The 15158-nt window shown below is 46.0% G+C and overlaps 1 protein-coding gene across 3 annotated transcripts in view; it reads left to right on the top strand.

The window, feature by feature from the left end:
* Positions 1-15158, top strand: part of LOC138265504 (gametocyte-specific factor 1-like) — a 424543-nt gene that overhangs the window by 330799 nt on the left and 78586 nt on the right. For 2 of the 3 annotated variants that reach the window (XM_069213284.1, XM_069213285.1), the window contains exon 8: positions 4604-4698. The exons of the other annotated variant lie outside the window; for it this stretch is intronic. In XM_069213284.1, the coding sequence (XP_069069385.1) occupies positions 4604-4698 (95 nt within the window). The remainder of the gene's footprint in view (positions 1-4603; positions 4699-15158) is intronic. 3 annotated transcript variants of the gene reach the window in all.

Below are 15158 nucleotides of genomic sequence, written 5' to 3'. Positions count from 1 at the left end.
ATGACGTTGGCAGATTTTATAATTTGATTGAAAGAGCAGCGAAGAGGTTTCAGTTACCACTGACGATAACAATTGAATTGTTTTTAATACGACTTTAAAGAACCTGCTAAAAAAAATTAGTCAGCGCAATCTCTATAAGAAGGTATCAAAATAATGAAAGACCCACCTACAGTTTCTGCGGTGTTACCTAGGCTGAATAAAAAATATTTAAAGCCCCAGAAAATTTGCCGGCATGCAAAACCAGGTTCTGTAGTAACACAAGCAGCTTCTTGAATCCATCCACATCCATCTTCAAACCACCTGTTCGAGAAGGCCAGACCTTGGATAACATAAAAGTTTTTTCACTATGTAGGCGACTGCTATTCGAGCCGACAATTCATTGACTATGTTGGCCACTAAGATAGTCAAATGTGGTCAAACATTGCCAAATACATAGTTCTCTTGTTGGAAGATGTGAGAGGAGAGGCAAAACAATCCTACGAGATGGGGAAAGAGCTTCCTCTGAAATGATTCAGTGTGCAGTGGACATCACAACAGGTTTCCGCCAGCTGGCGGGAGCTGCTGTTCTCAGGAGGCAGGAATGGCTGAAAGCAACATCGTTCAGACCAGTAATACAAGGTAAAATTTTGGACATGCCAAAGGAGGAATAAGCTTTGTTTGGCAAGCATGTGGACAACGCTTTGCAGGCAATTAAAGCATACACAGACACTTCAAAATCTTTAGGTACATTGCAAATGTTAAAGCTGCCTGTCGAAGAGCAACAGGACTACTTCTACAGAGGAGGATATCCACCATATAGATCAGTGGTCCCCTACCTTTTGACTTCTGTGGACCCCCACTGAGTCATTATTGGAATCCGGAGACCCCCCACTGAGTCAATACTGAAAGCTGGAGATGTAACCTGTTAATACTTAATTTTCTAAGCAGTCATGGACCCCCTGAAGAAGCTTTGCGGACTCCCCAAGGGGTCCCGGACCACAGGTTGGGAACCACTGATATAGATAACAGGAATATCAGCCCTTTCAACAGCAGTACCAATCAACTTATCCCCAACAACAGTTTAGACAGCCACCAATAGTGGCGAACAGCAGACAAGCTCTTAGAAGGAAACCGCATTCTCAAGGAAGGGACATTGGTCGAAAAAACGACGACTTGATGGTGCTGGTTACATTCTCTCTCTATCTTGGCACCATATTGGGAGCCAGATCACAAATTAGCCGTATTAATAGAAAGGGCCCCTGCGGATAGGTGATGAATGAATGGTAATGTGCAGCTAAACAGGGAATATGGATGGTGTGCAGCAAAAATAGACTAGCGTTTGATGCATCAAACATTGTGATAAATAATTGCTCTAAACCAATGTGGCGAGACACCTGTTAAAGGGATTATACCATCATGGGCAATGTAATTAATTTTAGAACGACAGGCAATGATGGCTGCAATTGGTGCGAATGATTCATGTAGATCTAATACTACTTTTGTGATTGATGATGCACTGCCCAATAGGTGAGAGCTAAGCCACCTTTAGAGATCTGTAATTTGACATAGAGCTATACAAACATTTAAAAAGGTGATGCTGCCGAAACACGTCTGTTTTTGGCCAATAAATCATCATCATCATAAAACTTTATTCAGCCTATAGAAGCACATAAAACAAACATACAAGACAATAAAAAAAACAAAAAAACAATTGACAACATCATATTGATTAATCTGATCCTCTAAAGGACTTTAAAATACTCAGTATACATATCATTAGGTAATCTCATCAAAGAACAGCCCCAACCTAAAAAAATATTTAATATAAATATATAAATTAAAAAAAAAAAATCTGATTGCATATTTCCACCTTATGGTGATTGCCGAAATAATATAACTAAGAACAAATGTACAAACATCCACGGTCATCATGCTCTGTAAATATAGTAGACCTTGCTTGTGAGTTATAAAGTGCTTATGAGTTATAAAGTGCTTATCAGTAATCAAGGACGTACAAAACAGTGTCTAGGATAGGAATATAATTTGCAGAAGAGCATAAAATGTGAGGTAGATTGCTAAGTATACCCATCACATGGGCAAGGCAGAAGGGAAACATGCCATGAACTGCTGGTTAGAAAAGCCACTAGATGGGGTACTGGGTTTAACCCAAACCTAGTAAAATAACAGCTATGTTGGGGATTATTTATCCGTAGCAAATAGGGCTCCACACTTACAGATAAGGTGATTTGCATATACCTTAAAACAGTAGGTTTGTTTAAGATGCCTTCAAGTTGTGTTTCTTCTTTGGCAGCTCCAAAACTCCCCTTCAATTCAACTTTAATATTTGCAGGAATGCTTCCTGGGTTGTCGAAAGCATATGCACAACCTAAAATGTAAAAAGTGGCTTTTATATATGCCAGCCAGGGAATTAACTCCGTTATCCTGAGATAAACAATCAGATAACACTTTCCAGAGGAACTAAGTTTAGGGTTTTTCCATATTTTTGAGCATACAATTAAAGGTGTCATTGTAATATAATCTTCAGTATAACCCACCCCAGTTTCCTATGAACAATAAAACTCGCTATGGTTCTCGGAACTGCGGCGAGTCTGCATAAAAAGCTGTCTTATACAGTTTGGGCCAATAAATCAAGTTCTGAGCCTGCTAGGTACTCCATTTTTCCTTGGTGGAATCTTGTTTTGCAAATTAAGCACACAATGCCACTCTATTGGCAGTCACCAGTAGGTAGTTATAGTTGGGACCTAGTTTCCATAGGGAAAGCGTTTTTAGTTTTTGGCGACAATGGACGAATCCTCTCAAATTTTTCAAAACTAGTTAGCTACTCACTTCAGCTGCTGTCTTGAAAGTTTTGGGGTGATGTGTCAAGCGGCGGCTTACAACAAGGGGGGTTCCCAAAACACGTTTTCCCCACGCAGTTTTCCATTTGGATTTTGGGCACGACTACAGCCCAAACCGCTGAACAGAATTATGCCAAATTTGGCAAATAGGTAACTCTTGGTCTAGAAAGAGCCCTTTTTATGATTTTGTGTAAATCCATTCAGTAGTTTTGTAATTATTAAAAGAAAAAAGAATTATCAATATCCAGGATCGCGGATCCTCTGCAGATCTGACAGTCCCATGCTGATATCTTATTGGCTGCCAACACTTCAACAAGAAGTGTTTACACCCATTTTTTTACTCCGACTCAGCCGAGTCCCGAAAGAAAAGTTAAAAATAAAGAAAAGTGAGCAGGGTGGTAATACCCGGAGCCTTAGGCCTGGCGTCTCCCACGATTCTCACCTGGCCCAAAAAGCATTTTTTTTTTTTTGCAGCTAAATCACAGAGGATCTGCGAATCCAGGCAAATGAAGGGTTTAGCTTCTGGGTGGTGATAGGGCCCATGGGGCATATAATATTATGGATTGAGGAGGGGGTGCAAGTGCCCCTCCCTCCCACCTCAATTCACCGAGTCTAAGAGCCCAAGGGCCACCACCACCCTGGGACTTCATTTATATATTTGAGTGGGGCCACGGGACCACCACCTCCCCAGGGCCACAAATCTAATTTAACGGGGAGGCGGTCACACAGCCCCCTTCCCAGGTCACGTTTGGCCCCGGGGGCCACCAACTCTCCATGGCATTGCCAATTTGTGTAAAAGGAGGCCATGCGGCTCCCCGCCCGGTTTTGCTTTCAGTGCTGGGGAACCCAACCTTCTCACCTGCTAAGCAGGTGAGAATACAGTCTGGCAACAATGCTTATGTATTGTTGCTCTATTGGAGTGCAGTCTCTTCTGTGGTGATGCCATGGGCGGGGTCTTCCCAGTGCTTTCCTGGTGAGATCAGGCCCTGTTTTCTGCTGCAGCGAGGGTTGGATTAACTTAAAGTAATTTAATATTACTTACCTTAAAAAAAACAAAATACAAATTCACTGAAAAAATTGTTACAGGGATGTTATACTTAGGAAATAGAATTAAAGAGACTTAGACATTCATTAAAAACCAAAGGTTAAAGGGACGTTATAGTTGGGTTCAGATTTTACACGTATAAAACCATAGAAATTCAGCAGTTATAGTTCTACTTATCTCAGTACATTGTACCTCATGCTCTAAGGTAACTATAACTTGCGCCCTCACCCTGCACTGCTACTTACCCCACATATTAAATCAGTTATGACATCTTCCATGAAATATTGAAAATATCACTGCAACATTTGCAATAAGATTGATGAGAAAAGCTGGTCATGACGGAGGTGCAAGTTATAGTTACCTTAGAGCACAAGTTAAAGTGTCTTGAGATAAGTATAACTGTAGAATTTCTGTGGTTTTGTGTGTGTAAAATCTGAACGTAACTAAAACGTCTCTTTAACCTTTGGTGTTTTCAATGTACACACACATCCACACCCCTCCTCACCCACAGTAATGTGTTTTAAGATACAGCTTCTCAGTCAAAATAGTTGCTGAATTATATGGGGTGACATGTGGATCAAAGGGTTGGGGGTTGGTATCGCTATTATAAATTTTCATCTTCATTGAGCAAGTTCAGCATTGAGTGGAATCAGATGTAACTAGACTCATCTGTTTAAAGTTCAGTTCTTTAAACTGTATTAATGTTCCTATTGCTTTTTAGCACTGGACCAAATAGTTTTTTGGAGCAAAAAAGCAATCTCTGCTCCACCATCAGGGCTCCAAAGTCTCTGCCATATGTGCTCCCATGGAAAACAAGTAAGGAAATAAACGCAAAATGTTATGGCACTTTTGTGAGTAATTGGGTTTGCTTATATTTTTTATTTGTATTTTTATGTAATTTATCTTTACCACATTCCTATTGTTGGTGAGCTTCACAATAAACCATGGGGGAGACAGATTTCATTATGATCGTCTAGCAAAGTAAGATTCAAGGACAATAGGATTTGTATCCACCCCAAAACCTTCATCCTTCGAACCATATGAATGCTGTTGACAATGGAAGTCAGTGACCAATCGGTGTTCAGAAAAGTTTGGATGTCTTGGGGAATTTCATTGAATACATGCTACTGTCTCTGTTTCCAGATGCACCATATCGCCACTTGAGAGATACATAATGATTAATTGTAGCTGTCTTTGAGTGTGTCTACACATATTTCTCTCTTAGGGGATCACCATTGATAATCATAAGCAGTGAATAGTCCCTCCAACGGGCAGGGATCCCAGAGCAGTTTTTTCATTCTCCCCTACTTCGCCTTTCTTCTGAAAGGCCAGGAAACATAGGTGACAGACATTTTGACATGATACAGTTTTGCAGTCATTAAAAACAGGCTATATTGCCAATGTTTATGGAATTACTTTTAAATGTATTAGTAAAAAAGGGTCATACCTTTCTATCTGATAGACTATCTGCAGATTCCTTACTTTTGAATTTTCTCAGATGTGTCACTGGGTCCGGAAGGTTTTTCTTGAGCAGTACCGCTGCGTGCTGGTAGGTGGTGTTGGTCAGCTCAGTGTGCCGTGTCTGCACCTGAAGTGATGTCCGTTTCACCTATGTAGGCGCCACCTCAGTGCTCTGACGTCAGATCTTTTCTTTTCTCACCAGTGAGCAGAAATCCAAGAGAAGAGCTACCCCAGTGCCAGTTTTTGACTAGCCTTTTGCGACTTTTTGTCAACGTTTTTTGAGGTTATCCTCCTGATGTGTTGAAGTAATAATCGAGGAAGGTAGGTTTTACACCTTGTGGTGCCGGTCAACACACCCTTTAGGCGACGGACCCACATCTTGTGTGTCTGTGGTGTCTGGATCTTGACCATGTCTACAAGTTGTGCTCCGAATGCACCACATATAAGTCTTGGAGGGAGTGCTTCCTAAAGCTGCTAGCGGCCTGGCACACAACTCCATATCAAGCCACTCCACGGAAGTCTTGGTCTCAGTCAAGAGGAAAGTCAAGGGGTTGTTCCAGGAGTCCCAAGTCCCATTTGAAATCGTTGGGACATTCAGGTAAGAGGCACAAGAAACTGAAGAAATTGAAGCATGCTTTGACTTCCAATTGTCCATTGGCTGATGCGATGATAGAACATCGGCTTTCGAGGCATGATTCTTGTAGAGCCTATGCCTGGGCCGACTCTGCGCCTTTGTTTCCGGGAGCCAGGGAGACCTCACATTCAAAGTAAGAGTTTTGAGGCCATGGGCCTTCTTTTTCAGCGTACCAGCCTCTCCGGAGTGCCTTAGGGCCCTGCGGGATCAGAAGGGTCCCATCTTGTTCTGCGCTAGTGGTTTTGGCTTGCACAGGCCCCCATGGATCTGGTCATGGATCCGGACCAGCGTTGGTCATGCCTCTGCGACCTTCCCTGATGCCTGTCCCAGTGCTGATGCTTCTAGCAACGCTAGCCCATTTTAATCCCAGAATCCAACAAGGTGCCAGAGCAGCGTTGACAGACACCAATTCAGGAGCAAACAGGACCCTTTTTACCTAGGTTGGTGCCTCAGCATTATTCTGAAGGAATAGGCCTCTGGAAAGAATGGGAGGGGTCACTGGACCCTTTAGAATAGCAGTCTGAAGAACAGGATATGGGCTGGGGTGAGGAACTGGCTGATGCCAGTGGACTGGACATATCTCCAGATACTGGCTTGTTTTCTCCCCCTATCATGAAGGAGGAAGCTACCTATGCTACGCTATGGTGGTGAAAAGGGCAGTTGAGGTCCTGGGCCTTGAGTTGCTCTCTGTGGTAGTAAAGACTAACATCCTGAGAGGTGCTGCAACCAAAAGCTTCCTCCTCTTAACCCATGTTCCCTTTCAGTGAAGCCCTCACTGACGTCCTTCCGAGAACCCGGTCCAACCCCAGCACAGTGGCTCCTGTGACTAGGACGATTGGCCACTTCCTCACCCTGCCCGAGAGGACCCAAACTTCCTTACCCAACACCCTACCCTGGAGTGCTTGGTGGTCCAAGCTTCTATTTCCAATGGTGTGTTACCTGCAGTACCTCCGGACAGGGAATCCAAGAGGCTGGATAGCTTAGATAAGAACATGTTTTCTTCTACTAGCCTTGTATTGCAGGCAGTGAATACAGCATGGTTACTGGGCTGCTATTCCCACACATTGTGTGGAACAGTTGTGCAAGTGCTGCCACAGGTCCAGTAAGAGGCCCCATTCCATTCTCTCCCAAGCAGTCCGGGACAGGAGAGATGCAGCAAAGTTCACTATACGCTATGGTTTAGACACGACCAACACACCAGGCAAAGCAGTTTCAACAGTGGTGGTAATCAGATGCCACACCTGGCTGAGAATGTCTGACTTTTCAGGGGATGTCCAGGCTTCCCTCATGGGCAAGCCCTTTGATGGCATCTGCTGCTTCGGAGACAAGACAGGCTCTGCACTGGAGTGCTTTAAGGACTCCAGGCTACGATCAAGTCCTTGGGCTTCTCAGCTGCTGTGCATCATTCCCAGACAGTCTTTTGCTCCTTTCGTAGCTACAGAAGGGGTGTTCAGCTGCTCCAACCCTATCCCAGCCACCAGCTTGCTCAAGCTTCCCAGCTTCTGCCTGCTGAAGGATTGGTGGCAGAATCCATCACCATCTCCACCACTGGCAGTCCATAACATCGGGCAGATGACTTCTACAGATCGCTCAGAGGGGCTGCTCCCTCCCCTTCCAATCCACCCCTCCCTCAATGCCTCCATCTTCCAACCAACTGAGGGAGGATTATTTGTCCTTGCTCCGCGAGGAAGTCATGGTGCACTTGGCCAAGGGAGCCGTTGAGAGTGTTCTGGTGCCAGAAGTAGGATGTGGTTGCTATTCCTGCTACTTTTTTATTTGCAAAAAGGACAAGGATCTTCGTCCTATCCTAGATCTATGAACCCTCAACTACTTACTAAAGGAGAAGTTTAAGATGCTCACATTGGCTCTGGTCTTGTCTACCCAGGAGCCTGGATGGTAGAGCTGGACAAGCAGAACGCCTACTTTTGCATCCCCGTCCTGCTTGCCCATGGGCGCTAACTCAGGTTTACGGAAGGCTACGAGCACTTTCACTTCACCGTGCTCCCTTTTAGCCTTACCAGCTCCCCTTGGTGTTCACCAAGATGATGGCGGTGGTCGCAGCCCATCTGTGGAGATGAGGGATTCCAGTCTTCCCACATCTCGACACTGGCTGTTGAAGGTGGGCTCACCCCAGGCTGTTGTCTCCCATATCCAGACTACGTCGAAACTCCTGCATTCGCTGGGGTTCACTATCAACGAAATGAAGTCACCCTGACTCCCTCTCAGACGCTCCCTTTCATCACAGCTGTTCTGGACACAGTGTAGTTCCAGGCCTATCCTCCAGAGCAGCGAGTACAGGATATTCAGGCTGTGATACAGACGTTTCAGCCTCTATTTTGGGTTTTGGTGAGACTGACTCTGAGAATGCTGAGCCTCATGGCCTCTTGCATCGTACAGGTGACACATGCCAGATGGCATATGCGGGCTCTGCAGTGGGACCTGAAGTTCCAATGGGTGAAGCATCGGGGGAATCTCTCGTACATGGTCCAGATCTAGGAGGGAACTGTAAAGGACATGCAATGGCGGCTGACGGACCGTGATTGGGTCAGAGGCAGATCCCTCTCCCTTCCACAACCCATATTTCATAGTAGTGAAAGATGCATCACTCCTGGGATAGGGCAGCCATCTCGGAGAGATGGAGATCAGCGGACTCTGGTCTCAGGCAGATTCCGGACTCCATATCATCATGCTGAAGTCTGTGCGATTTGGCTGGCATTGAAGGTCTTTTTATCCTCTATCAAGGGAAGGCTAGTGCAATTGTTCAGACCACACCACCACCATGTGGTACTGCAACAAACAGGGCAGGGTCGTGGCCCTACTGTCAAGAAGCCCTGCGTCCTTGCATATGGCTGGAACAGCAGCGCATTTCCCTGGTGATTCAGCATCTGACAGGTTCTCTGAATGCCCAAGCGGATAAACTCAATCGATTACTAGCGGCTCCCGAGGGGCGTCTCCACTCAGAGGTGGCGCAAAGTCTTTCAGCAGGGGGGAGAGCCTTGGTTAGATCTGTTCGCCTCTGCAGAGAACTTGCAATGACAGCAGTGTTGTGCACTGTTTCCAAGGCAGCTCTCGCTCTGATACTTTTCAGCTCGAGTGATGCTCAGCCTTGTGTATGCTTTTCCGTCCATACCAGTCCTGCCCAGAGTTCTCAAAAGGATCAGGAACAACCAGGCCCAATTCATCCTTGTGTCTTCAGACTGGGCAGAGAGTCTGGGATCACTAGCTTCTAGTTATAAGTATGAGTGTCGATCCTCTGATCAGGCCACCTATTCTGTTGCAGCACCAGGGGAAGGTTATCCAACTGAACCTGTCAAGTTTTCACCTTCATGTGTGGAGATTGAGCAGCAGGTGTTCATGGCCCTCGACCTTCCTCCCAAAGTCTGGAGTGTAATTCTAGCAGCGAGGCGTCCCTCCACAACGACAGTATACGCCTGCCTTTGGAAGTGATTTGTATCGCATTGTACAGAAAAGTTCATTGAACCACGTTCTGCCTTCCTTTCTAATATTTTGCTTTTTAATCTTAGCGTTGGGCACTCTGAAGGATTATCTTTCTGCTCTTCTCTGCCTTCTTGCGGGTTCCTGACCAACCCTCTTTATTTTAGTCCTGTATTGTAAATAGATTTCTGAAGGGTATTGTGCATATTTTTCCCCCTTCTCATTTTAATTTCGACCTTAATTTGGTCCTCACATTCTTGAAGTGTGTCCCTTTCAAGCCTCTTCACAATTGTCCCCTCCGACTGCTGAGGATTAAAATGGTATTCTATGTGGCAATTAATCTCCCCGGAGGGTGAGTAAGCTGCATTCTATAAGCTTTCAAGCTTCTGTTCTTGTCAGTTCATCTGGACAAACCGGTACTTCGCAATAAGGCCTCTTTTCTGCCAAAAGTGGTTACACTTTTTCATGTGTGACAATCTGTCATCTTGCCCACTTTCTACACTCCCCCACATCCCTCTAAAGAAGAGGAGCAACTCCACCGTACGGACACAAAAAGAGCGTTGTAATTCTACCTTGACCGCACAAGTGAGTTCTGGGTTGACAACCAACTTTTCTTAGGGTATGTTTGTGCGAAGAAAGGTCTGGCGGTGCAGTAACAGACCATCTCTTGATGGGTCATTCTCTGCATCAAGTTCTGCTGAGCACTGGCAAAGAAGCAATGTCCTGAGGTCGTTCGGGATCATTCCACCGGAGCTAAAGCTGCGACCACTGCATTAGCGTGTTGAGTCCCATTCCTGGGCATCTGCCAGGTAGCAACTTGGGCTTTCCCGCACACATTTACCCAATACTACTGCCTAGACAGTCCGGTCCGCAGGTATGGACATTTCACCTGTTCAGTTTTGCAGGACTTCGTAGTACAAATTTGTCCACAGTCCCGCCACAGGGGATGGTATTGCTTGGGTACCTATTCAGAGGTAAGGAATCTGAGGCTAGAAGTCTCTATCAGATGAACAAGCTACTTGTCTTCGTAAGGCCTTATCTGGTAGAGACAGTATCTAGCAGCAGATTCCTTACCTACCCACTCCTCCTCCCTACTCAGCGGGCACAATTCTAGGGTCCGGGATGATCCCTTTCAGGGCCCTAGTTTTGTAACACCAGTTTACTCCAGTATTGGAACTTTCATAGATTCACATGCTTGAATCATTCCCAGTCATCGAGATGGGAGTCCCCGGTGCAATACAAAAAGCCATGCTCAATTGCATATAAAGCTGTAGAGGAACTAGGCCTCTTAATTTAGTAACATATAGTCCTTTTGTAAAAAAGGACCAAACTTAAGACAACCAATCAGCTCACACCACCCTCTGGAACCCTCCTGTGAGGAGCTGATTTCCCTCAGATTTTCCACTGCACGTTGTGCTAAGGAGTTTTTCTCTCAGAAAACCTTTCTGAAGAGGTTTGGATATTTTTCCTCTCCAGAACTTATTCAAGGTGAGCCAACCTGGCTAACATGTCAGACACCTAAGGAAGGGCTTTTTAGAGCCTGTGCTACCTGCATGAAGAAAAGGCTGCATGTGGATGACCTGCACAAGGACTGTATATATTGTCTCTAGTCTAACCATAAACCTAGAGACTGTAAGGTATGTAGAACCTTTTCTACCAAGACACTTAAAGACTGAGAAGGTTGTCTTCTCATCGGGCTTCAAAAACTGAAATCCAGACACAATCCAGTTTCTGATGAGGACAGTGCATCCTCTTCTGTTTCTGTGGTTTAAAAAAAAAAAAAAAAAAAAAAAAAAAACAGTAAAAAGATAAGCTGAAGTTTTTTCAGAGGAAAGACCCAGAAAAGCTTTTACAAAATCTGCTGAGGTGTCCTCAAATTTTTTTCGCCCTTCAAGGATGAAGACTAAAGCTTCTTATTTAAAGTCTAAAAAGTAGCCTGCCTCTGAGCCATCAACACCACTATTCAAGGTAAAACATACCTTCAGGAAGTCAATTTCTGCGCTGTCGACAGGATCATCATCCACGATAGCCCGTCGACGGCTCACGCCTTGACAACGACTTCCATCGTTGTCACACTGTCTGTGTCAATGGCATCAACCGGCTCTTCGTCGACTGTATGCTCATCCTCGTCGACGGCACGTCCTATCGCTTCACCTTCGAGGATACCGTTGACGCTTCCATAGATGGAGCACCTATCGGCGAAGACCCTGCCGACGACAGCCTCGTCGGCGCTGCTTCCACTGACGACGGCTTCGACGGAGCAACAACCATCGACGGCATTGCTGTCAACAGTGGGACTGTTGACGACCCTCCAACCGTCAACGACGTCTCAACCATCGACGCTCTTGTCGACGATGCCTGTTGACACCACCACCGTCAGCGACACATCTCTCGTCGACGAGGATGACCATGGCAAAAGTGCAGAGACCATGTTCCTTGCCTCTATTTTCATCGACTGACCAGGCTGCACACAGAAGGGCGAAGAAGTATAGTCTGACACCCTCCGTAACGTCCCCTAGCAAGGTTTCCAGCCTTTTACCCTCACATCTATTAGATGACAATGAGGAGGGTATTTTTGGAGTGGCCAGCAGTTCTTCCCAGTTAAGGGTTAAATGCCAGGAATACTCCGATGACGATGTTTCATACTATACACAAAGCTATTATGAGCAGCAGGGGTGGTAGGTCTTTCTCCTGGGCTTGTTTCAGACTTACAAGCAATGTTGGCGGACTATCAGGAACGTTTTCCGGCAAAGCCTTCATCGGTTCAACAACTGATACTTCCACCTCAGCCAACATCTCCCCACTTGCAGCAGCCGCATTATTCACCTCTGCCAAGACCACAGCATTCTGTCCTTTCCACACCAGTGCATCAAGTCTCCTCCGATGACGATGCGGAGGATGGTAAAATACAAACGGGGAATGATGAGTGGGAGGATTACATCATTCCAGCGCCTGGTTCTCCTAGAGCACCTCTGGTAGAGTCCCCAACTGAAGACATAGGTGGCTTCCATAACCTACTTGAGCGTGCAGCCACTCTGTTTGATCTGCCGATGCCCGCAGCTCAGCAGGACTGCTTCCTCTACGATTTTAAAGAACCCCACAGAATGATGGTCAGAGCTATACCCATAATAGACCATTTTTGGAACCAGGGCTTGAAGATAATGCAGAATCCGGCAATGGTCCCTGCAATGCTGCTAAGGCTGGACAAAAAATATAAACCCACAGAGGATGCTCCGGCTTGCCTCTCAGGCCACCCGAAGCCGGACTCTGTGATTTCACAAGCCACCTAATGTCGCTCCAGAAACCCATCTACACTGTTGACATCACCGCCGGATAAAGAGGGGAGATGCTTAGATAACATCGGCAAGCGTTTCTCCTTAATATCTGCTATTGTAGTAGGGGCTGCCAATTCCCTTGCTCTACTTGGCAGATATGATCGACAGCTCTGGTCAGACATGTCTCAATCCCTGGAAGAGCTTTCGCAGGGTACCAAAACAGAAGCAAGAAAGGTACTCATGGAGGGCCAACGATCATAGATTGTGCACTTGATATACCAGCAATGGGCTTCAGATTACTCGCTGAGTCAGCTGTGTTGAGGCGTCAAGGTTGGCTCAAAGCTACCAGCTTTCGTCCTAAAGTGCAGACAAAGATTCTGGATCTTCCATATGACGGGAAAGCGCTACATGGGAAGCAGTTGACGACGCTCATCAAACTAATAAATCTGATACAGAGACGGCAAGATCATTAGGCACTCTGCAATACAGGAAAGTGCCCTTTCGTGGTGCTAGGGGCAGAGGTCAACCTTCCTATTGCGGAGGATACCAACATTATAAGTATCCATCCTACTCCTCCACTTTCCAGCCTTCTAGGCCACAATACCAGCCGAGGCAACCGCCTCCTGCAGCCTATACTAGGCCCTACCACAAGAACAAATCTGGGCGACAATCTAAGTAGTCCGCACGAAGGCAATGACTGCCTAACCCCGCTTCCTCTACACTCTTCTCCTATAATTTTTCACGGAATCTTAAACAATCATATCCAATGCTGGCGTCAAATAACGAAAGACAAATGGGTGCTGGATGTAATCTGATTTGGACACCTGTTGAAATTCAACCAGATACCGCCATCAATGCCTCCATCCCAGGCCCAACAAAAACATTTTCGTCTCCTCTGCTTGGAGGTAATGACTATGCTAAAGAAAGGGGCTATAGAGCCCGTTCCTTATTCCCAGAGAGGGAAGGGTTTCTACTCCTGCTTCTTTCTCATCCAAAAGAAATCTTGCATATGGAGGCCAATCCTGGATTTATGGGAGCTGAACAAGTACCTCAGGAAACAAACATTTTGGATGGTCACCCTGCAAGACGTCCTCCAGCTTCTAAACAGAGCAGACTTCATGGCCTCTCTAGACCTTCAGGACGCGTACTTTCACATTTCCATTCATCCACTACACAGAAAGTACCTGAGGTTTGTGATCAACGGCAAACACTTCCAGTTCAAGGTCCTCCCCTTTGGGCTATGTTCAGCACCATGAATCTTTACCAAATGTCTTGTGCCAGTGCCAGCCTACCTAAGGAGAAACAAACACCAGGTTTTTCCCTGTCTCGACGACTGGCTAGTGAAAGCTCCAGATCTTCAGTCAGCAAAAAATTCAGTGAAGGCGACTCTGTGCCTTTTCAAGGACTTGGGCCTCACGCTCAACAAAGAAAAATCATTCCTTCAGCCGGCCACTTGGTTAGCCTTCCAAGGGGCTATTTTAGACATGCAACAGGCCAAAGCCTATCCAGCGCTGGACAGACAAACAAGATTGATATCACTAGCAAAGCGCTTCCAAAGAAAAAGGTGTCTTTCAGTTCGGCAGTACAAGTCCTTACTAGGCATGATGTCGTCATGTAGAAGACTTGTTCCATTCTGTTGGCTGCGCATGCGTCCAATTCAGGAGGAGCTGGACATAGTCCACTCTCTGGATTGGTGGACAATTCCCGAGAACATTTCAAAAGGTCTCGGCTTCTTCCCACGGATTTGCTCCAATAATTGTAACTACGGACGCATCACTCACAGGATGGGGTGCATGCCTGCAAGACCTTCAGGTGAGCGGCAAGTGGCCCCTTCTCACCATCTTTTCCTCATAAACCTTCTTGAGTTGAGAGCAGTCTATTGTGCCTTGCAAGCCTTCCTTCCAAGGATACGAGGGTTAGCAGTGCTTGTCAGAACCGGCAATACCACCACAATGCACTACCTAAACAAGCAAGGAGGAACACGTTCCCACCTACTCTCTCGAAGCGCAAACCATCTGGAAATGATGCATTCACCACTCAATCCACATAACAGCGGAACACGTCCCAGACCTACAAAATACCATTGCGGATTTGTTAAGCAGGTTGGCAACACCCTCCCACGAGTGGTAATTAGACCAGAGGACAGTGGGGAAAAACCGAATCTGGACCTATTTGCATCCTCCCAGAACGCCAAATGCCAACATTGCAAGTTGGCATCACCAACAGGGATCATGGGCGGGGATTCATTTTCGATCACATGGTCAGGTATCTATGCGTACGCTTTTCCTCTGATACCTCTCCTCGCAAGGGTGATCAGGAAGATGAAGTTGGAACCCTGCCAGATTATCCTAATAGCTCCAGTGTGGCCGCGTCAACCATGGTACACGGAGTTACTTCTCCTGTCTGCTTGTCCACCCATCAGAATCAGACCAATTCCGGAGCTGCTTACCATCAACCAGGGACAAGTGAGA

Source organism: Pleurodeles waltl, chromosome 11, assembly GCF_031143425.1.
Source record: "Pleurodeles waltl isolate 20211129_DDA chromosome 11, aPleWal1.hap1.20221129, whole genome shotgun sequence".
Taxonomy (NCBI): Eukaryota; Metazoa; Chordata; class Amphibia; order Caudata; family Salamandridae; genus Pleurodeles; species Pleurodeles waltl.
This window is presented reverse-complemented; position numbering and strand designations above follow the sequence as displayed.